A 24,268-nucleotide genomic window follows, 5' to 3' on the forward strand; every position below is an offset into this window, starting at 1 on the left:
ACGTTCATCTTAAAAAAGCCTAAAGGTGTCTATTTTAGCTAGCGTAGTTGATACTTGAGGTGCTTCCAAATGTTTTTTCAGTCTCATCGTCTTCAACATGAAATACATGGTGCAAAGCAGTGTGAATTGACTCCCGAAACTTTTGTTTTTTCTGTCTTCCAATCATAAAGTAAATATATGGATTGACACTGCTGCTAAGTACAGTACACATGATGCTGGCAAAGAAGAAATGTACAGATTGAAAGCCGTTGGGTAAATGTTTCAGGTACAATAAAAGCCACATAAATTTCACTGGAACATAAGCCACGAGAAAAATCAGCACAGAAATAATGATGGTGATGTAAAGCTTTGGAGGCCTACACCTAATAGACGCATTTCGGATCTTGATAAGTAGAATCATGCTGGATATCAGCATCAGGGGTAAAGATATGATGATCGATAAGACGAAGGTCATAAACTGAACCCCTGTGCATTTCAGTGACCCGGCTGAGAAAGCGTCTGCAGAGCATATAATGTTATCAAGACAACTTTCAACGCTGGCAACAAACCACATGATCAAACAAATAATTAAAGACTGGTGCTTTGGACGACAGCAACGGTACCAGAAAGGATAAAAGACAGAAAGACATCTCTCAATACTAATTGCGAGAAGAAAGAACATGCCAGCCTGATACGCACCCTCATAGAATATCTCTAACACAAGAGTGAAATTGGCAATGCCAGGAAAATTAGGGTGCAAACCCAAAAATTGATCAATCTGTAGGGCCATGAGAGTAGCATTGAAAAGAAGGTACATAAAGTCAGCGATGATCAGATTAATTATATATACTGTGAATTTGTTTCTTGGAATTCTGAAAGTAAGAAACCAGAAGGCAACTCCATTCCCTAACAAGCCAAACAAGCAGAGAGCAAAGATACAACAGGCTGTGATTGTGAAATGGATGTCGGAAGGGTCTTTGATTTTTCTTTCCTCTGTTTCGTTGAACTCATTTTGCTCCATTCTGATGACTGACATGATTTTCATGGCTGCCGTCGATGTCTTCTTTGGTAATTTTTAATCTGATTAAAAAAAATGAACAATTTAGAGACATATTTCTCATTCTGGAAAATACTTGGCTATGTTTCATGTATTAGTGGCTTATCAAACCTGCACTGGCATTATCTACTTTCTACCATAATGTTTTGTTTCCTTGCACAAGGAAATATGTTATTATTTAAAAGTTATTATTTAAAAGTAATATAATATTGGGGCTTACACTGCAAAGTGTTGATGTATATTGGGGCTTACACTGCAAAGTGTTGATGCAGTGGCGTATCCAGGGGGGCAGCCAGGGCATCTGCCCCGGGGCGCAGCCGACAGGGGTGCGCCAGCGGGCCGCCTGATGATGCGCCAGTCCAAGGAGGCTCCTCGTCCTGTACTGAGCGGTCACATGGTACCGCTCATTACAGTAATGAATATGCGGCTCCACCTCCCATAGCGGTGGAGCCGCATATTCACTACTGCAATGAGCGGTAATGGTGACCGCTCAGTACTGGAAGAAGCTGCCGGCGCCGGGGAAGCAGGGACTGAACCGTGCCAGGAGCAGGTGAGTATAACGGGGAGCGCAGCGCTGCATGATATTCACCTGCTCCTCATTCCGGCGCCGCTCCATCTTCAGCAGTGACGCTGAGGTCAGAGGGCGTGGTGACGTAGTTAGTGCGCGCCCTCTGCCTGAAATCAGTGCTGAAGATGGAGTGGCGGCTGGAACGTGGAGCAGGTGAAAATTGAAAGTGCCAGGGGCCTGAGCGATGAGAGATGGGGAATAGTGTCTGTATGGGGCATCTTATGGGGCCATAACATTTGTGCAGCACTATATGGGGCAATTGTCTGTATAGAGCATCTTATGGGGCCATAACATTTGTGCAGCACTATAATGGGGCAAGTGTCTGTATGGGGCCATAACGTTTGTGCAGCACTATATGGGGCAAGTGTCTGTATAGAGTTGTATCTTTCTGTTCCTGGTACTTTCTATAACTTTCCCATATAGCTTCCAATGCTCCCATCAGCAATCTCTCAATAAACATGATTGGTGGTCACTAAGCTTCTCTGTAGCTCCTGTAACTTCTACCACGGCAGTTAGACCCCTAAAAACATAAATGCTGTTACTACTAATTTACAGGATCATACAAAATATGACTTGGTGTCGTTAGACATACTATGTTATTGTTTAGCTTTATTTTCTAATTAAAAGGATTTTGTCAGCACCTTTTTGCTATGTAATCTGAGGACAGCATGAGATAGGAACTGACACTGATTTCAGTGATGTGTCACTTATTAGGCTGCGGGCTGTTGTTTCAATACAATGAGTGTTTTATCAGCAGGAGATTATCACTGCCTGGACTGGTGCATATGTGAGATCTAGTCCGACCACGCCCCCTCCTCTGATAAGCAGCTTACTGTTAACAGACAATGTACACTGAAAGATGTGGTATGGGCAGGGATAGCTTTCTGAGCTCTGCTAAGTTTAAAATCTCTGCTTGCATTAAAACTGCTGCACTCATTAACCTAAGTGATACATTGCTAAATCAGGGTCTCATCCTACATTATGCTGGTCAGTAGCTAAAACCTGGTGACAGATTCCCTTTAGTGATAATCTCTACCATAAAACTATAAAGCATGCAATGAACATAAAGCAATTTATTTCACAACCTTGTAATGTCTTCACATCCTGGTCTGTCCAGATGTGTCTGGATCCCAGAATTCCAAGCGGCGGAAGTTCACCGCCCTCCTATTGGGACACCCAAGTGAAGGGTGTCTCAATATGGAAACTGCTAGTGGTACCAGCCTCTTGCACGGTACCACCAGCAGAACACCGTCGCACCACACACACACACTGTATACGCCGTACGCACCACACACACACACACTGTATACGCCGTATGCAGCCTCTTGCACGTTACCACCAGAGGAATACCGTTGTGAATACACCACCGCCGGGATCAGCCGAATTATTCACTGACCGCCGCCATCTTTATACAGGAGGAGCGCATGCGCAGTTTCAATGTGACCACCGCTATCTGTCTGCACAAAGATGGTGGCAGTCTGATTTACTGCCCCTGTGCAAATTCTGCACAGGTCCAATGAATTATTCGGCTGATCCTGGCAGCAGATGCGCGACGTGTCTACAGGCAGAGGAAGCCGGTCACATTAAAGGGATTTTCCCAGGAACAAAAGTTCATTTTAAAAATTGTCTGTGTCTGACCATGTACGGAGCATACCACATCTCCTGGGAAGGGGAGGAAGCAAAAGACAATACTGACATTACAGCAGGGGATCACAGAGGATTTCTTTTGTCAGGTATTCATTGACTGTTTCAAAACAATATTTTACCTCACAAAATGTATCCTTTGTGATCTCCTGCTGTAATGTCTGTACTGTCTTTTGCTTCCTCCCCTGCCCAGGAGCTTTGGTATGTTCTGCACACGGCCAGACACAGGCAATTTTTAAAATGAACTTTCGTTCGTGGGAAAACCCCTTTAAAAAGCAAATATCAATGCCAACATGGGAAGACAGCTCAAACGGGACAGCACATAAGGGGAGAACACAGCACAGGAAGGAGAGATACAGCAGACAAGGGGGATAGCACATGGGGTTAACAGGTCCAAGAAGAGAGCACAGACGGGAGAAGTCAGCACATGGGGAAAGAGAGAGTGGACAGGTGGGGGAGCACATGGGGGGAGAGATTCTCAACGCTACAAAGTCTGCCCCCAATGTGACATTACCGCCCTCCCAATGCGATAGCATCGGGCCTCCATCTAGTGAAAGAATAAAAACAAAATAAAATGAAACCAAATAGTTTGGAAATACCGTACATACTTGAGTATAAGCCGAGAATTTCAGCCCATTTTTTAGGCTGAAATTGCAACTCTCGGCTTAGACTCGAGTCATTCCCAGGGGTCGGCAGGGGCGGGGGGAACGGCAGCTGTCTAATAATACTCACCTGCTCCTGGTGCGGTCCCTGCAGGTCCCTGGTTCTCCGGGCGCTGACAGCTTCTTCCTGTATTGAGCAGTCACATGGTACCACTCATTACAGTAATGAATATGGACTCCCATAGGGGTGGAGCCGCATATTCATTACTGTAATGAGCGGTACCATGTGACCGCTCAATACAGGAAAAAGCTGGCGGCGCCCGGAGAACCAGGGACCTGCAGGGACCACGCCAGGAGTGGGTGAGTATAACGGGGGCATATTCACATGTCCCGAATTCCACCGTTGGCACCGCTCTGTCTTCTGCATCCCCTGCCCTCTGCAGTGACGCTCAGGTCAGAGGGCGCGATGACGCGATTAGTGTGCGCGCCACCCTCTGCCTGAACAGTCAGTGCAGAGGATGTGGAAGACACAGCGGCGCTCAGCGGTGGAATGGGAAAGGTGAGTATAGCAAATGCCGGGGGCCTGAGCGACGAGTGGGGAATATGTGATATTTTTTTCATCGCAGCAACAGCATATGGGGCAAATATCTCTATGGAACATCTTATGGGGCCATGTGCAGCATTATATGGGGGCAAATATCATCTCTATGGAGCATCTTATAGGGCAATAATCAGCATTTGTGCAGCGTTATATGGGGCAAATGTGTCTATGGAGGATCTTATGGGGCCATAATCAGCATTTGTGCAGCATTGTATGGGGCAAATGTCTGTATGGAGCATCTTATGGGGCCATAATCAGCATTTGTGCAGCATTATATGGGGCAAATGTGTCTATGGAGCATCTTATGGGGCCATGATCAGCATTTGTGCAGCATTATATGGGGCAAATGTGTCTATGGAGCATCTTATGGGGCCATGATCAGCATTTGTGCAGCATTGTATGGGGCAAATGAGTCTATGGAGCATCTTATGGGGCCATAATCAGCACTTGTGCAGCATTATATGGGGAAAATGTGTCTATGGAGCATCTTATGGGGCCATAATCAGCATTTGTGCAGCATTATATGGGGCAAATGTCTGTATGGAGCATCTTATGGGGGCCATAATCAACATTTGTGCAGCATTTTATGGGGAAAATGTCTGAATGGAGCATCTTATGGGGCCATAATCAGCATTTGTGCAGCATTGTATGGGGCAAATGTGTCTATGGAGCATCTTATGGGGTCATAATCAACATTTCTGCAGCATTATATGGGGCATATTTAATATAGGGCCCATCATAAACTGCATGGAGCATTATATAGGGCGTATTTTCTATGGAGCATTATATGGGGACCATCATGAACTGTATGGAGCATTATATGGGGCTCCTGATTTAATATGGATATTCAAAAACACTTAACCTACTGAAGTCTCAATTAATTTTACTTTTATTGGCATCTATTTTTATTTTTTAAATTTACCAGTAGCTGCTGCATTTTCCACCCTAGGCTTATACTCGAGACAATAAGTTTTCCCAGTTTTTTGTGGCAAAATTAGGGGGGTCGGCTTGTACTCGGGTCGGCTTATACTCGACTATATACGGTAAGTTCTTCAATAAAGAATGCCATTGATGTATATTTTTCCACAGCTACATCTTCTATTACTACTGACTATGAAAGTAAACCTTAATATTAGCAACACACATTTTTCTGTAACAATATCCAGAGCAGATCTTAAGTTGTGCTATCCAGCTTATTTCCTAATTTGCTACCAATCACCATAATAAAGAATATTTTAAATTGTTTTAAATAGATATAATATAGACATATTTTGGCTACTGTACTACAGCCGCAAAACCTGCACCTCTCCAAAAAGGATTTAAAGAAAATCTGTCACCAAATTTGTTGCCACCTAGCGCAGCATAATATAGATACAGAGAGCCTAATTCCAACCCAGGGTCACTTACTGAGCTGTGTGCTCTAGTATTAATACAATCAGTGTTTGATCAGCAGGTTTTATCACTGGAGGACTAGTAAACTTGCTGTCATGTAGTCTACTATAGTCAAGAGCTCTGAATAACTCTGCCATCACCACTGATTGGCAGCTTTCTGCCTATGCATAGTGTACACAGAAATCTGCCAATCAGTGGTGTGGGCGGGTTTATACAGAGCTCAGAATTCTGAGAACTACTAGCTGTTCAGCAGATAAAAAACTACAGCAAGAAGCCCTGTAAATAATACCTCAATGAAATCAGGTTCTCGGTCCTTACATTATGCTACTCTCAGATGCGGAAGCAAACAGGTGGTGACATATTCTTTTTAAAAGCCAGAGGGCTTGGTCTTTCAGCCCCAATACAGAGGTTAAAATGTGGCTGTATAACAATTGATAGCACAAGAAACCTCTTTACAAAGCCTTGAGGAATGGACAGGGAAGAGGGAAAGGTTGGGAAGAAGATCTCTTGAATTATACTCTCCCCATTAACACATTAGATAAATGTTGGTGGGATGATTTTTCTGATATCCGGTCCTCACAAGACCTCCTTCTTTCCTCCACGCTTATTCGCTCCTCACCCAATTGCCTCCAAGATTTCTCCCAAATATCCCCCATCATGAGGAATTATATGCCCCAACACGTCCAGTTATCCACCACATTTGGATCCTTCAAACGGAACCTGAAAACCCATCTCTTTAAAAAAGCTTACAATCTGTAATGACCACGCAGCCACCTCAACACCATCAGAGGTGAAAATGATGAAATGGTAAGAAAGGATGTTGAGAAGGCCGAATTTTTAACCCCTTTCTGCCAGCTGACAAAATAGTACGTCAGCTGGCAGAACCCCCGCTTTGAGGTGGGCTCCAGCGGTGAGCCCACCTCAAAGCCGCGACATGTCAGCTGTTTTGTACAGCTGACATGTGCGGGCAATAAGTGCGAGCGGAATCGCGATCCGCCCATGCCCATTAACGCTGACAGCGGCATTTAACTAGCGCTCCCGGCCGAGCGGCCAGAGATGCTCGCACCGCTGCCCCGTCACATGATCGGGGGTCATCGGTGCATTGCCATAACAACCAGAGGTCTCCTTGAGACCTCTATGGTTGTTGATGGCCGATTGCTTTGAGCGCCACCCTATGGTCGGCGTTCAAAGCAACCCTGCATTTCTGCTACATAGAGGTGATCTGTGCTTCACCTCTATGTAGCAGAGCCTATCGTGTAGTGCATGCTTCTAGCCCCTAGGGAGGCTATTGAAGCATGCCAAAATTAAAAAAAGTGTTTAAAAATATAAAAAAATAAAAAATATATAAAAGTTCAAATCACCCCCCTTTCACCCCAATCAAAATAAAACAATAAAAAAAAAATCAAACCTACACATATTTGGTATTGCCGCGTTCAGAATCGCCCAATCTATCAATAAAAACAAAGGATTAACCTGATCGCTAAATGGCGTAAAAAATGGCGAGAAAAAAAATCAAAACGCCAAAATTATGTTTTTTTGGTCGCCATGACATTGCATTAAAATGCAATAACGGGCGATCAAAAGAACGTATCTGCACCAAAATTGTATCATTAAAATCTCCAGCTCGGCATGCAAAAAATAAGCCCTCAACCGACCCCAGATCATGAAATATGGAGACGCTACGGGTATCGGAAAATGGCACAATTTTTTTTTTTCTTTTTTTTTTTTAGCAAACTTTGGAATTTTTGTTTACCACTTAGATAAAAGAGAACCTACACATGTTTGGTGTCTATGAATTCGTAATGACCTGGAGAATCATAGTGGCAGGATAGTTTTAGCATTTGGGGAACCTAGCAAAAAAGCCAAACAAAAAACAAGTGTGAGATTGCACTTTTTTTGCAACTTCATCGCACTTGGAATTTTTTTCCTGTTTTCTGTTACACGGCATGGTAAAACCAATGGTATCATTCAAAAGTAAGTACATCTCGTCCTGCAAAAAATAAGCCCTCACATGGCCATATTGACGGAAAAATAAAAAAGTTATGGCTCTGGGAAGGAGGGGAGCGAAAAACAAAAACGAAAAAACTAAAAAAGCTCCGGGTGAAGGGGTTAAATTCCTATTTTGCATCTGTTTTCTCTCAGAAAGGAAATTTAACATCAACTGATCTTCACTGTCCTGTTAAAGGAATAGAAGAATAGAAGAAGGATATCTATAAACAAAAAGATAGTGAGGAAACGCTTAACTAACATAAATTAATTCAAGTCTCCAGGTCCAGATGAATTACACCCCAAAGTACTGAAGGAGATAGCAGAATAAATTTTTGAACCCCTCTCCATAATCTTTGAAAATTCTTGGAGAACAGGAGAAGTTCCAGAAGACTGGAGAAGAGCAAATGTTGTTTCTATCTTCAAAAAGGGGAAGAAGGTGGACCCAGAGAACAATAGGCCGGTGAGGCTGACTTCCATAACAGGAAAGATCTTTGAACAAGTTATTAAGCAACATGTATGTAAGTACCTGGATAAGAATTAAGTGATTAACCAGATTCAGCATGTGTTTTTAACTAGTAAGTCATGTCAAACTAACTTAATTTCCTTCTATGACAGAATCACTGACTGGGTGGATCAGGGAAATGCTGTAGATATAGTATATCTTGACTTCAGCAAAGATCTCACACCATCCTTATTGAAAAAATGACTAAGTATGGAATGGACAAGGCAACTGTTAGGTGGATTCATAGCTGGCTAAGTGATCGGACCCAGAGAGTGGTCATAAATGGCTGCACATCCAGTTGGAAGACTGTCTAAAGTGGGGTACCACAGGGTTCTGTCCTGGGCCCTGTATTGTTCAACATCTGTATCAATGATTTAGATGAAGGAATTGAGGGTACACTGATTAAATTTGCTGATGACGTAAAGGTAGGAGGAATAGCTAATACTAGAGAAGAGAGAGGGGATTCAAAAAGATATAAATAAACTGGAGCATTGGGCAGCAACTAACAATGTTTTTTAACAAGGAAAAATGCAAAGCACTACATCTGGGCAATAAAAATGAAAAAAGTATATACAGAATGGGAGGAATAGGGCTAAGCAACAGCACATGTGAAAAAGACTTGGGTATACTAATAGATCATAAACTGAACATGAGTCAACAGTGTGATGCAACAGCAAAAAAGGCAAATGCAATTCTGATATGTATTAACAGAAGCATGCAGTCTAGATCACGCGCAATCATTATTGCCCTCTACTCCTCTTTGGTCAGACCTCATCTGGAATACTGTGTCCAGTTTTGGGCACATTTTAAAAAAAGACATCAACAAACTGGAGCAAGTTCAGAGAAGAGCGATCAGAATGGTGACCGGTCTGCAAACCATGTCCCATGAGGAACAGTTACAGGATTTGGGAATGTTTAGCTAGCAAAAAGACTAAGAGGAGACTTAATAGCTGTCTACAAATATCTCAAGGGCCGTCACATTGTAGAAGGATCATCTTTATTCTCATTTGCACAAGTAAAGACTAGAAGCAATGGGATGAAACTGAATGGGAGGAGACACAGATTAGATATTAGAAAAAACTTTTTGACAGTGAGGGTGAGCAATGGGTGGAACAGGCTGCCATGAGAGGTGGTGAGTTCTCCTTCCATGGAAGTCTTCAGAGGCTGAACAAACATCTGTCTAGGATGATTTAGTGAATCCTGCATTGAGCAGGGAGTTGGACCAGATGACCCAAGAGGTCCCTTCCAACTCTACCATTCTATGATTTTATGATTCTATGATAGCTACTGCAACCCCTGACCTACTGTCTCCTTCCCCATAAACTTGTAGAATGTAAGCCCGCAAGGGCAGAGTCCTCTTCCCTCTCTATCAGTCTGTCATTGTTAGTTTTATTTACTGTAAGTGATATTTGTATTTGTATGTGACCCCATCTAATGTACAGCACCATGGAATTAATGGTGCTATATAAATAAATAAATAATAATAATAATAATAATAATAATAATGATATGCATAGGGGACATGTTTATCCGAAGGATGATAAAGATTCTTAAGATGCAGGTTTCTACCAAAGTACACAATTCCCCCAAACCCAGCCATCAGAACCTCAACAGTTAAAGAAAACTGCACAGCTCACTAATAGCTGCAGACATTTCTTTAGCTGAATGAGAGCACAAAAAGGCAGATATTTAACACCACGTTCTGCATTTTCCAGTCTCGTCTTATTTAACAATGAAGAACATCAGATCAGTTTCACAGCCGCCCTACCCATCTTTCAATTGATGCTAGTAGTAAGCTACCTGGTTAACCCTTTGGTGTTACAGTTTTTGCCTTTCTATGAATATTCTTCTCACTTTTATTATTGACATATTCCAGGAGATATAACTTTTTATTTTTTCAACATTACAGTCATATTAAAACTTGTGCTTTTTTAAATGAGTTGTATTTGTTACAGGCCTCATTTTGGGGTGCAAATAACTTAGCAACAAACTTTTATTAACTTTTTAAGCAAAGGAGTATTTGTTAATTTTGCCATAATCTGTGAGACATAAATTTCACAATTTTCCATCAGTAGAGTTGTATTAAGGCTTATTTTTTCCACAGCAACCTGTAGTTTTAAATGTTGCCACATTATGTAACATGCAACGTTTTGATCAATTTTTATTATGCCTTTTGGGAAGCAAATGAACAAAAAACAGCAATTCTATCTTTTGTTTATTTTTTTCTAAACACCAATCACCGTTTGGTATAATTGATATATTATCTTTATTCTGTATAAGTTTTTATGGTTTGATATTTTTGGACAAGTAAGTACTTTATAAAAACCTTTTTCTTTAGCTCATCATATTCTAATAACCAAAATTGGATTATTTTTATGTACATTGGGTTGTATGAGAGCTTGATTTTTTGCAAGATAAGCTGTACTTTTTACTGGTACCATTTCTGAGTTTTGACTACATGGAACGTTTTGATCAGTTTTTATTTTTCAGTAGTAGGTATAAACAAAAAAACATCAAGACTAGAATTTTTTTAATTTAATTTTTTACAGCACTCATTGTGCCTTATCATTGATATGTTAACTTTTTTCTGCAGGTCAATGCAATTGCAATGATACCCAAATTACCTGTTTTTTTAGATTTTAATCATTCGGCACAAAAAAAAACTGTAAGAAAATAAAAAGTGTCTTTCATTCTAATTATGTAATTTTTTAAATTTATTTTTCATTTGTTTATTTACAAAGCTTTATGAGGGCTTGTTTTTGTATAATGATCTGTAGTTTTAATTGGAACTACTTTTGAATACATCTGACTTCTTAGTCACTTTTGATTAAATTTTATTGAATAGCTACATTTTTAAATATCTAATATATATCTACCTTTTTATGCTCTCATTCAGCTAAACAAATGTCAGCAGCTACTAGTGAGCTGTGCCGTTTTGGTTAACTGTTGAGGTTCTGATGGTTGGGTTTGGGGGAATTGTCTGCTTTAATAATAATAATCTTTATTTTAATAATAATCTTTATTTTTATATAGCGCTAACATATTCCGCAGCGCTTTACAGACATTATCATCGCTGTCCCCCTTGGGGCTCACAATCTAAATTCCCTATCAGTATGTCTTTGGAATGTGGGAGGAAACTGGAGTACCCGGAGGAAACCCACACAAACATGGGGAGAACATACAAACTCCTTGCAGATGTTGTCCTTGGTGGGATTTGAACCCAGGACTCAAGCGCTGCATGGCTGCAGTGCTATCCACTGAGCCTTTGGTAGAAACCTGCACCGTAATAATCTTTATCATCCTCCCGATAAACATGTACCCTATGCATATCAGAAAATCGTCCCACCAACATTTATCTAAAGTAACATATTAACATAGTTAGCAAGGCCGAAAAAAGACATTTGTCCATCCAGTTCAGCCTATATTCCGTCAGAATAAATCCCCAGATCTACATCCTTCTAAACAAGCTAATAACTGTAAGATACAATATTGTTACGCTCCAGGAAGTCATCCAGGCCTCTCTTGAACCCGTTGACTGAGTTCGCCATCACCACCTCCTCAGGCAAGGAATTCCAGATTCTCACTGCCCTAAAAGTAAAGAATCCTTTTGTATGTTGGTGGAAAAACCTTCTATTCTCCAGACGCAGAGAATGCCCCCTTGTGACCGTCACCTTCCTTGGTATAAACAGATCCTCAGAGAGATATTTGTATTGTCCCCTTATATACTTATACATGGTTATTAGATCGCCCCTCAGTCGTCTTTTTTTAGACTAAATAATCCTAATTTTGCTAATCTCTCTGGGTATGGTAATTTCCACATCCCCTTTATTCATTTTGTTGCCCTCCTTTGTACTCACTCTAGTTCCATTATATCCTTCCTGAGAACTGGTCCCCAAAACTGTACACAGTACTACATGCGCGGTCTAACCAGGGATTTGTACAGAGGCAGTATAATTCTCTCATCATGTGTATCCAAAATGTGTTAATGGGAAGTGTAAAATTCAAGAGATCTTCTTCCCAACCTTTCCCTCTTCCATGTCTATTCCTCAAGGATATGTAAAGAGCTTTCTTTTGCTATTGACTTTGGTTTGTAATTGGAAGATTGTTATACAGCCACATTTTAACCTCTGTATTGGGGCTGAAAGACCAAACTCTCTGGCTTTAAAAGGAGTTTGTCACCACCTGTTTGCTTCCACATCTGAGAGCAGAATGATGTAGGGACAGAGATCCTAATTTCAATGAGGTATCATTTACTGGGCTTCTTGCTGTAGTTTTTTTATCTGCTGAAGATCTAGCAATTCTCTAAATGCTGAGCTCTGTATAACCCTGCCCACAACAGTGATTGGCAGCTTCCTGTGTAAACTATGCATAGGCAGAAAAAAATATATATTGTAGATAAATAATATACAAGATATACTGTACAATATATCTTTTACAGTTCTTAGGGGGACTTGCACATGTAATCATCCTTTGATTGCTTTGATAATATACTGTACTGCTTATGTAGTACAATGCATAATCTGACCTGTCAGTCTTTGACTGACAGCCTATTAGTACTCACCTCTGATGGGATTTAATAAGCTGAGGTATATGACAGAAGCGTAGGCCATTGCTAGGCCTTCGATTGACATAGCAACCCATCATCGGGGTACTGATAGGCTAACAGAGGTCAAAATCCTCACATACCACTGTCAATATCGGGGTTTAACCCCTAAAGCTCCGAGGGTGGTTTGCACGTTAATGACTGGGCCAATTTTTACAATTCTGACCACTGTCCATTTATGAGGTTATAACTCTGGAACGCTTCAATAGATCCCGGTGATTCTGACAATATTTTCTCGAGACATATTGTACTTCATGATAGTGGTAAAATTTCTTTGATATTACCTGCGTTTATTTGTGAAAAAAACAGAAATTTGGCAAAAATTTCGAACATTTCACAATTTTCCAACTTTGAATTTTTATGACCTTAAATCACAGAGATATGTCACACAAAATACTTAATAAGAAACATTTCCCACATGTCTACTTTACATCAGCACAATTTTGGAAACAAATTTTTTTTTGTTAGGGCGTTATGAGGGTTAAAAGTTGACCAGCAATTTCTCCTTTTTACAACACCATTTTTTTTAGGTACCACATCACATTTGAAGTCATTTTGAGGGGTCTATATGATAGAAAATAACATAACCAAGTGTGACACCATTCTAAAAACTGCACCCCTCAAGGTTGTCAAAACCATATTCAAGAAGTTTATTAACCCTTCAGGTATTTCACAGGAATTTTAGGAATGTTTAAAAAAAATGAACATTTAACTTTTTTTCACAAAAAATTTACTTCAGCTCCAATTTGTTTTATTTTACCAAGATTAACAGGAGAAGATGGACCCCAAAAGTTGTTGTACAATTTGTCCTGAGTACCCTGATACTCCACATGTGGGGGTAAACCACTGTTTGGGCGCATGGCAGAGCTCGGAAGGGAAGGAGCGCCATTTGACTTTTCAATGCAAAATTGGCTGGAAATGAGATGGGACGCCATGTTGCGTTTGGAGAGCCACTAATGTGCCTAAACATTGAAACCCCCCACAAGTGACACCATTTTGGAAAGTAGACCCCCTAAGGAACTTATCTAGATGTGTGGTGAGCACTTTGACCCACCAAGTGCTTCACAGAAGTTTATAATGTAGAGCCGTAAAAATAAAAAATAATATTTTTTCACAAAAATGAATTTTTCGCCCCCAATTTTAATTTTCCCAAGGTTACCAGAAGAAATTGTACCCCAAACGTTGTTGTGCAATTTGTCCTAAGTACGCTGATACCCCATATGTGGGGGTAAACCACTGTTTGGGTGCATGGCAGAGCTCGGAAGGGAAGGAGCGCCGTTTGACTTTTCAATGCAAAATTGGCTGGAATTGAAATGGGAAGCCATGTTGCATTTGGAGAGCCCCTGATGTGCCTAAACACTGAAACCCCCACAAGTGACACCATTTTGGAAAGTAGACCCCCTAAGGATCTTATCTAGATGTGTTGTGAGAGCTTTGAACCCCCAAGTGTTTCACTACAGTTTATAATGCAGAGCAGTGAAAATAAAAATTATTTTTTTTCCCACAAGAATTATATTTTAGTCCCCAGTTTTGTGTTTTCCCAAAGGTATCAGGAGAAATTGGACCCCAAAAGTTGTTGTGCAATTTGTCCTGAGTATGCTGTTACCCCATATGTGGGGGGTAACCACCATTTGGGCGCATGGCAGAGCTTGGAAGGGAAGGAGCGCCATTTGGAATGCAGACTTAGATGGATTGGTCTGCAGGCATCACGTTGCATTTGCAGAGCCCCTGATGTACCTAAACAGTAGAAACCCCCGACAAGTGACCCCATATTGGAAACTAGACCCCCCAACTTACTTATCTAGATGTGTTGTGAGTACTTTGAACCCCCAAGTGTTTCACTACAGTTTATAACGCAGAGCCGTGAAAATAAAAAATCATTTTTTTCCCACAAAAATTGTTTTTTAGCCTCCCAAATTTTGATTTTCCCAAGGGTAACAAGATAAATTGGACCCCAGAAGTTGTTGTCCAATTTGTCCTGAGTATGCTGATACCCTATATGTTGGGGTAAACCCCTGCTTGGGTGCACGGGAGAGCTCGGAAGGGAAGGAGCATTGCTTTACTTTTTCAACGCAGAATTGGCTGGAATTGAGATCGGACGTCATGTCGCGTTTGGAGAGCCCTGATGTGCCTAAACAGTGAAAAACCCCAATTCTAACTGAAACCCTAACCCAAACACACACCTAATCCCAACCACACCCCTAACTCCAACCCTAACCACACCCCTAACTCCAACACACCCTTAACCCTAATCCCAACCATAACCCTAACCACACCCCTAACCCCGACACACCCCTAACCCTAATCCCAACCGTAAATGTAATCCAAACCCTAACCCCAACCCTAACCCTAACCCTAGCCCCAACCCTAACCCTAACCCTGACCCTAGCCCTAACCCTAGCCCTAATCCTAGCCCTAACGCTAGCCCTAACCCTAATGGGAAAATGAAAATAAATACATTTTTTTATTTTTCCCTAACTAAGGGGGTGATGAAGGGGGGTTTGATTTGCTTTTATAGCGTTTTTAAGCTGATTTTTATGATTGGCAGCTGTCACACACTAAAAGATGGTTTTTATTCCCAAAATTTTTTTTTGCGTTACCACATTTTGAGAGCTATAATTTTTCCAAATTTTGTTCCACATAGTCATGTGAGGTCCTGTTTTTTGCGGGACGAGTTGACGTTTTTATTGGTAACATTTTCGGGCACGTGACTTTTTTGATCGCTTTTTATTCCGATTTATGTGTGGCAGTATGACCAAAAAACAGCTATTCATGAATTTCTTTTGGGGGGGGGCGTTTATACCGTTCCGCGTTTAGTAAAATGGATAAAGCAGTTTTATTCTTCAGGTCAGTACGATTACAGCGATACCTCATTTATATCATTTTTTAATGTTTTGGCGCTTTTATACGATAAAAACTATATTATAGAATTATTTTTGCATCGCTTTATTCTGAGGACTATACCTTTTTTATTTTTTGCTCATGACGCTGTATGGCGGCTCGTTTTTTGCAGGACAAGATTACATCTTCAGCGGTACCATGGTTATTTATATCTGTATTTTTGATAGCGTGCTATTCCACTTTTTGTTCGGCGGTATGATAATAAAGCGTTGTTTTTTGCCTCGTTTTTTTTTTTTACGGTGTTCACTGAAGGGTTTAACTAGTGGGACAGTTTTATAGGTTGGGTTGTTATGGACGCGGCGATACTAAATATGTGTACTTTTATTGTTTTTTTTATTTAGATAAAGGAATGTATTTATGGGAACAATATATATATATATTTTTTTTTTCTTTGTTTAGGAATTTTTTATTTTTTTTTTACACATCTAAATATATATTTTTTTTACTTTATAACATTGCCCCGGTGGGGGGGCATCATGTTATAAGGTCAGATCGCTGATCTGACACTTTGCAATGCACTATATCTGACGTGCACTGCTCCTGGCTTACCATCTCCTGCTCTGAGCAAGCGCTTGGTAAGCCACCTCCCTGCAGGACCCAGATGCAGCCCCGTGGCCATTTTGGATCTGGGGCTGCTGGGAGGAGACGCTCGGTACAAGGTGAGCACATCGCTTTGTACCGAGGGTCTCAGGGAAGCACGCAGGGAGCCCCCTCCCTGCACGATGCTTCCCTATGCCCCCAGAACACTGCGATCATGTTTGATCGCAGTGTGCTGGGGGTTAATGTGTCGGGGGCGGTCCGTGACCGCTCCTGGCACATAGTGCCAGATGTCAGCTGCAATAGTCAGCTGACACCCGGCCGCGATCGACCGCTCTCCCCCCGTGAGCGCGGCCGATAAATATGACGTACTATCCCGTCTCTGGGAATTAAGTCCCAGGTCACCTCGATGGGATAGTAAGTCATATGTGATTAAGGGGTTAAAGGGAAACTATCAGCAGGATTGTGCTGAGTAACGAACAGACAGAGTCAGGTCGGTGCTGTTATACCGATTAAGGCTCATACTCATTTACGAGAAAAACGGACTAGTGCAATCAGATAAAAAAATCGGATTGCACTGTGACTAATGTTATTCATTGAGTTACATCTCATCTGCTATTTTTTTCTTAGCTAAAAAACTGAAAAAAAAAATTGATTTGCTGCGAATCTCGGACGAGATTCACCAATGCAAGTCAATGGATTTGAGAAAAAAACAGCACTTGCACCATGCTGTCCATTTTTTACGCACCAGTGTCCTCTGAAAAGCCGGCAATTCATGTGCGGTGTACAGTAAAATCACACTCACAGGTTAGAATAGAATAGATAGAATAGAAATATACACATAGAATACATATATATATATATATATATATATATATATAATTATATAATATACATATATACCGTATATACTCGAGTATAAGCGGACCCCCCTAATTTTGCCACAAAAAAACTGGAAAAACTTAATGACTCGAGTATAAGCCTAGGGTGGGAAATGCAGCAGCTACTGGTAAAATTAATTGAGACATTAGTAGTTTATGTGTTTTTGAATATCCATATTGAATCAGGAGCCCCATATAATGCTCCATACAGTTCATGATGGCCCCATAAGATGCTCCATACAGTACATGATGGCCCCATAAGATGCTCCATATACAAATATGCCCCATATAATGCTCTATTCAGTTCATTATGGCCCCATAGATGCTCCATATACAAATATGCCCCATATAATGCTCCATACAGTTCATTATGGCCCCATAGATGCTCCATATACAAATATGCCCCATATAATGCTCCATGCTGTTCATTATGGCCCCATAGACGCTCCATATAACAATGTGCCACATATAATGCTGCTGCTGCTGCAATAAAAAAAATGCCGTTTATCTGCACTGAGTGTTCAGGCAGAGGGTGGCGTGCACGGCGCGGCAGCTTCTTCCTCTGTCCGCAGTCACTGGTACCGCTCATTACAGGAATGAATATGCGGCTCCAGTCCTATGGGAGTGGAGTCCATATTCATTACTTTAATGAGCAGTACCACGTGACTGCTGAACAGAGGAAGAAGGTGCCGGCGCCGGAGACCATGGGACATGCAGTGACCACGTCAGGAGCGCCAGGAGCAGGTGAGTATGTGACAGTCATCGCTCCCCCTCATCTGCTAACCCACCCGCTGACCGTGACTCAAGTATAAGCCGAGAGGGGAACTTTCAGCCCATTTTTTGGGGCTGAAAATCTCGGCTTATACTCAAGTATATACGGTGTATATATATATATATATATATATATATATACAGTGCCTTGCGAAAGTATTCGGCCCCCTGGAAATTTTCATCCTTTTCCCACATATCATGCTTCAAACATAAAGATACCAAATATAAATCTTTGGTGAAGAATTGAAGTATCAACAACAAGTGGAACATAATTGTGAAGTTGAACAAAATGTATTGGTTATTTTATATTTTTGTGGAAATTCAAAAACTGAAAAGTGGGGCGTGCAATATTATTCGGCCCCTTTACTTTCAGTGCAGCAAACTCACTCCAGAAGTTCATTGTGGATCTCTAAATGATCCAATGTTCTCCTAAATGCCTAATGATGATAAATATAACCCATCTGTGTGTAAACAAGTCTCCGTATAAATGCACCTGCTCTGTGATAGTCTCAGGGTTCTGTTTGAAGCACAGAGAGCATCATGAAAACCAAGGAATTCAACAGGCAGGTCCGTGATACTGTTGTGGAGAAGTTTAAATCTGGATTTTGATACAAAATTATTTCCAAAACTTTATACATCCCAAGGAGCACTGTGCAAGCGATCATATTGAAATGGAAGGAGTATCATACCACTGCAAATCTACCAAGACCCAGCCGTCCCTCTAAACTTTCATCCCAAACAAGGAGAAGACTGATCAGAGATGCAGCAAAGAGGCCCATGATCACTCTGGATGAACTGCTGAGATCTACAGCTGAGGAGGGACAGTCTGTCCATAGGACAACAATCAGTCGTACACTGCACAAATCTGGCCATTATGGAAGAGTGGCAAGAAGAAAGCTATTTCTCAAAGATATCCATAAAAAGTGTAATTTAAAGTTTGCAACAAGCCACCTGGGACACACACCAAACATGTGGAAGAAGGTGCTCGGGTCAGATGATAACAAAATCGAACTTTTTGGCAACAATGCCAAATGATATGTTTGGGGTAAAGGCAACACAGCTCATCACCCTGAACACATCATCCCCACTGACAAACATGGTGGTGGCAGCATCATGGTTTGGGCATGCTTTTCTTCAGCAGGGACAGGGAAGATGGTTAAAATTGATGGGAAGATGGATGGAGCCAAATACAGGACCATTCTTGAAGAAAACCTGTTGGAGTCTGCAAAAGACCTGAGACTGGGACGGAGATTTGTCTTCCAGCAAGACAATGATCCCAAACATAAAGCAAAATCTACAATGGAATGGTTCACAAATAAACGTATCCAGGTGTTAGAATGGCCAAGTCAAAGTCCAGACCTCAATCGAGAATCTGTGGAAAGAGCTGAAAACTGCTGTTCACAAACGATCTCCATCAAACCTCACTGAGCTCGAGCTGTTTGCCAAGGAAGAATGGACAAGAATTTCAGTCTCTCGATGTACAAAACTAATAGAGACATACCCCAAGTGACTTGCAGCTGTAATCGCAGCAAAAGGTGGCGCAACAAAGTATTAAGTTAAAGGTGCCGAATAATATTGCACGCCCCACTTTTCATCTTTTGATTTCCACAAAAATGTAAAATAACCAATAAATTTCATTCAACTTCACAATTGTGTTCCACTTGTTGTTGATTCTTCACCAAAAATTTACATTTGGTATCTTTATGTTTTAAGCATGATATGTGGGAAAAGGTTGAAAAGTTCCAGGGAGTCGAATACTTTCGCAAGGCACTGTATTTACCATATATACTCGAGTATAAGCCGAGATTTTCAGCCCATTTTTTGGAGCTGAAAGTCCCCTTCTCGGCTTATATTCGTGTCATACCCAGGGGTTGGCAGGGGAGGGGGAGCGGGGGCTGTCTAATTATACTCACCTGCTCCTGGCGTGGTCCTTGCATGTCTTTTCCCCGGCGCCAGCAGCTTCTTCCTGTACTGATCACATGGTACCGCTCATTACAGTAATGAATATGCGGCTCCACCCATAAGGGTGGAGCCGCATATTCATTATTGTAATGAGCGGTAACGGTGACTGCTCAGTAGAGGAAGAAGCAGCAGCGTCAGGGAAGCAGGGACTGCACCGCGCCAGGAGCAAGTGAGTATAACGGGGAGGGGAGTGCAGCGCTGCGCGATATTCACCTGTTCCCCGTTCCAGCCGCCGCTGCTCTGTCTTCAGCGTCTTCTGCAGTGACGCTCAGGTGAGAGGGCGCGGTGACGTGGTTAGTGCGCGCCCTCTGCCTGAACGTCAGTGCTGAAGATGGAGCGGTGCCGGAACGAAGTCAGGTGAATATTGAAATTGCCGGGGGCCTGAGCGATGGAGAGGTGAGTATGTGATTTTTTTTCGCAGCAACAGCAAATGGGGCAAGTGTCTGTATGGAGCATCTTATGGGGCCATAACGTTTGTGCAGCACTATAATGGGGCAAGTGTCTGTATAGAGCCTCTTATGGGGCCATAACGTTTGTGCAGCACTATATGGGGCAAGTGTCTTTATAGGGCCATAATCAACGTTTGAGCAGCACTATATGGGGCAAATATCTTTATGGAGCATCTTATGGTGCTATAATCAACATTTGTGCAGCATTATATTGGGCAAATGTGTCTATGGAGCATCTTATGGGGCCATTATTAACCTTTATGCAGGATTATATGTGGCATATTTTAATACGGAGCACCTTATGGGGCCATCATAAACTTTATGGATCATTATATGGGGCTCCTGATTCAATATGGATATTCAAAAACACTTAACCTACTGATGTCTCAATTAATTTTACTTTTATTGGTATCTATTTTTACTTGTGACATTTACCGTTAGCTGCTGCATTTTCCACCCTAGGCTTATACTTGAGTCATTAAGTTTTCCCAGTTTTTTGTGGCAAAATTAGCGGGGTCGGATTATACTAGGGTCGGCTTATACTCGAGTATATATGGTATATATATATATATATATATATATATATATATATATATACGGTATATATATATATATATATACATGTCAGTGACACACACACACATATAAATATGTATTTACAGTATATTGCTCAGAAAGATAGAAGAAAAGCCGGTAATTCATCAACCATTCCCATTTTATTCAGGTGTATCCATATAAATGGCCCACCCTGTATGTATATATATATATATATATATATATATATATATATATACCGTATATACAGTATATATACACAAATCTATTCTATGTGTATATATCTATTCTATCTATTCTATTCTAACCTGTCAGTGTGATTTTACTGTATGTGCACAGGAATTGCCAGCTTTTCTTCTATCTATCTAGCCATCTATCATATATATATATATATATATATATATATATATATATATATATATATATACAGTATATATGTGTATGTGTTTTGAGGAATATTTCGTTTGAAAACGATGTGTTAATGACAGAGAACTGCTGTATGTAAATGCTAATGTTAAAATGGCACTGTAATCGGATAGCAATCGCCCTGCACTCGGATGTAAATCGGATGCTAGGTGTGAAAATCGCATTGTACTCGCATGGCACTCGTCCGTTTTTTCGGTCCAGATTACAGACCCTTTTTTTCTCACATATGGTATGAGCCCTTGATACTTGTTGATGAAATCCGTCTTGTGGTGGTTTCTTAATCTTTATTTTCAGTTTTGTATTAATGAGATTCTCGTGCTCTAAGGCGGGGCTGGGGTATGTGGTGCTCTGATTATATATTCATAACACAGACTGTTGACAGGTCACTGATCCCTCACTGACCTGCCCCCTAGTTTGCATAATGAATACCAGCACATACTGAATAAAATTTTAAAAAATGCTTTTACAGGCAGATGCCGGCCGTGGCCCCAGCGCTGCAGCATAATCTCATGGTTACTGTGCACTTAATCTCTTTTGTTTATCTAATTGATCGAGGACAAAAACAAGTCAATTTAAAAATGACGCCTGTCATGCCTGCGCAGTAGCAACTGTCGATGTATGTAGAGATCCGATAGCTGCCATAGTGCAGGGAGCGCCATTTTGCTGGAGAAGAAAAGAAAGATTTCGTCCTCCAAGATGGCGCCGCCCACGCCTGCGCAGTAGCAGCTCTCGGAGATCATGAAAGCTGCTATTGTGCAGGCGCAGGCGACGCCTTCTTGGAGGAGGAAATCCTTTTTTTCTTCTCCAGCAAGATGGTGCCGTCAGCGCCTGCGTAGTAGCATCTATCGGATCTCTGTACACACCGACTGCTGCTGCTGCGCAGGCCCGATGGGTGCCATTTTCAAATTGACTTTTTTTTCCCCTCGATCAATTAAATAAGCAAAAGGGATTAAGTGCACAGTGACCATGAGATTATGCTGCAGCGCAGGGGCCACGGCCGGCACCTGCCTGCAAAAGCGTTTTTTTTATTTTATTCAGTATGTGCTGGTATTCATTATGCAAACTAGGGGGCAGGTCAGTGAGGGATCAGTGACCTGTCAGCAGTCTTCATTATGAATATATAATCAGAGCACCACATACACCAGCCCCGCCTTAGGGCATGAGAATCTCATTAATACAAAGCTGAGAATAAAGATTAAGAAACAACCACAAGACGAATTTCATCAACCCAGTCATCATTTTATTCAGTGTAACGGCGCCGACCTGACACTGTGTGTAGGTTAGTTACTATGCTCAATCCTGCTGACAGGTTCCCTTTAAGAGCTAGATCGAAGCTATCTTGTGTCCCAGCAGAAGCAGCAGTAGCTCAGCTATATACTATAGCCATGTCCTTCTGCAGATGGCACAGGCACAACACTTGTTCCCATCCCATACTTGAGACGTACAGTTACATTCATTTACAGGCAGCAGTAAAGCAACATAGTTAACAGTAAAAAGACAGTAAGGCGACATACTGTACATTACTCCACTTTTAAAACAAACTTCCAGGAATAAGAAAGAGCTGTAAATTCAATGCAAGTTGAAATCAAGTTTCTCCTTTTTTCAGATAAATTTGGTGAAAAAAAAAATGAATTTACAGTTCAAGACAAGTGGTTGTTTTGTTTCCCTAGTAAAGTACCCAGTACGCGGACATGTTGGAAGTAAAGTCAGATGGCAAATTATATTAATGTAAACATACATACATGGAGTACACACCACGGCCGTATAAAAATGTTGAATTCTTGTAGACTTTAAGATAAGACTCAGATTCCTTTAATTACATGACTTATCATCTGAACTCCCGAGACACTCAAGTGATATTATGTATTCTTGTATACTTGATGTTATGTTCAAGTTCTGCAAATGCAAGTGAAAAACATAAAGCAATTAAATACTAGTTTTTTTATGGGTCAACATGATTTATAATCCACAGGAAAACTAAGTTACGAAAAATCTCAGACAATCAATATCTTCACATTTAAAACTTCATGTTTTAATAACCGAAAAATCTTCTATAAAAAGGGAAAAATGTCCACATTAGTTTGATCCAACGTAATTTTTTAACCGGCAAGATTTTATTTCTCTTGAGTCAAAAGTGGCAACAACTGCCAATCAAAAAGTAATGATTTCCTTTCATCCAAATCCAATAGATCTGAAGACTCAAGCACATAGTAGAACGACATTGACTGGGTGCCGTATATATGGCTCTGTTCTTTCTTAGGAGCTATGCCATGGAGCACGATATTTTTTCCCTTTTTTTGTCTCAATATGTCTACATATGAAATGAGAGACAGAGAAAAGTTTAATAAGGGTCCTTATACTTCTACGAGTACCGTATTACATGAACGCTGTGTACATGGATGATTCATCTTGCATACACTGTTCACGCACAAGCTGTTGAAATTATTGGATTCAATTTTTTTTCTACAAACGTATCCATTGCAACAGAATATAATGATGGATCAGTAAAACATACATGTTTGATTCTAATTCTCTTTACAATAGGTATGTAAAGTTATATTTTTCTGATGTCAAATTAACAATTTTCTTATAACATTTAAAATTAAAAAAATCCAAATAAACACATAATTTTAGACTTCAATCACCAAACTGAACTTTACCAATATTCCTAAATAGCTGTGAAGTCTTCAGTTCAGTTGGAATTTGCCTTCATTGATAAACCTTGCTGGCGCCTGTAAGTCTTTTACTATTGTTTTTTTACAATTTATCTAAATCATAATATTATACCTGTTAGTGATTGCAGAATCTCGGGATGCTACTCTTCCAGGTCTGGCAGGATTGAGTCATTT

At 40.9% G+C, this 24,268-nt stretch overlaps 1 protein-coding gene across 2 annotated transcripts; it reads right to left on the reverse strand.

Annotated features, from left to right (window-relative positions):
• LOC143781148 (proto-oncogene Mas-like) lies at positions 1 to 24,268 on the reverse strand. Of its 2 annotated transcripts, none has more exons than XM_077267648.1 (3): positions 24,207 to 24,268; positions 23,175 to 23,315; positions 1 to 1,059 (listed from the first exon to the last, which is right to left on the reverse strand). In XM_077267648.1, the coding sequence occupies exon 3, from the start codon at positions 1,022 to 1,024 to the stop codon at positions 35 to 37; it is 990 nt and encodes a 329-aa protein (XP_077123763.1). In that variant the 5' UTR covers positions 1,025 to 1,059; positions 23,175 to 23,315; positions 24,207 to 24,268; the 3' UTR covers positions 1 to 34. The 2 variants fall into 2 exon arrangements, with proteins under 2 accessions (XP_077123763.1, XP_077123762.1); XM_077267647.1 differs by having other exon boundaries at positions 23,162 to 23,315.

Source organism: Ranitomeya variabilis, chromosome 6, assembly GCF_051348905.1.
Source record: "Ranitomeya variabilis isolate aRanVar5 chromosome 6, aRanVar5.hap1, whole genome shotgun sequence".
Classification (NCBI taxonomy): Eukaryota; Metazoa; Chordata; class Amphibia; order Anura; family Dendrobatidae; genus Ranitomeya; species Ranitomeya variabilis.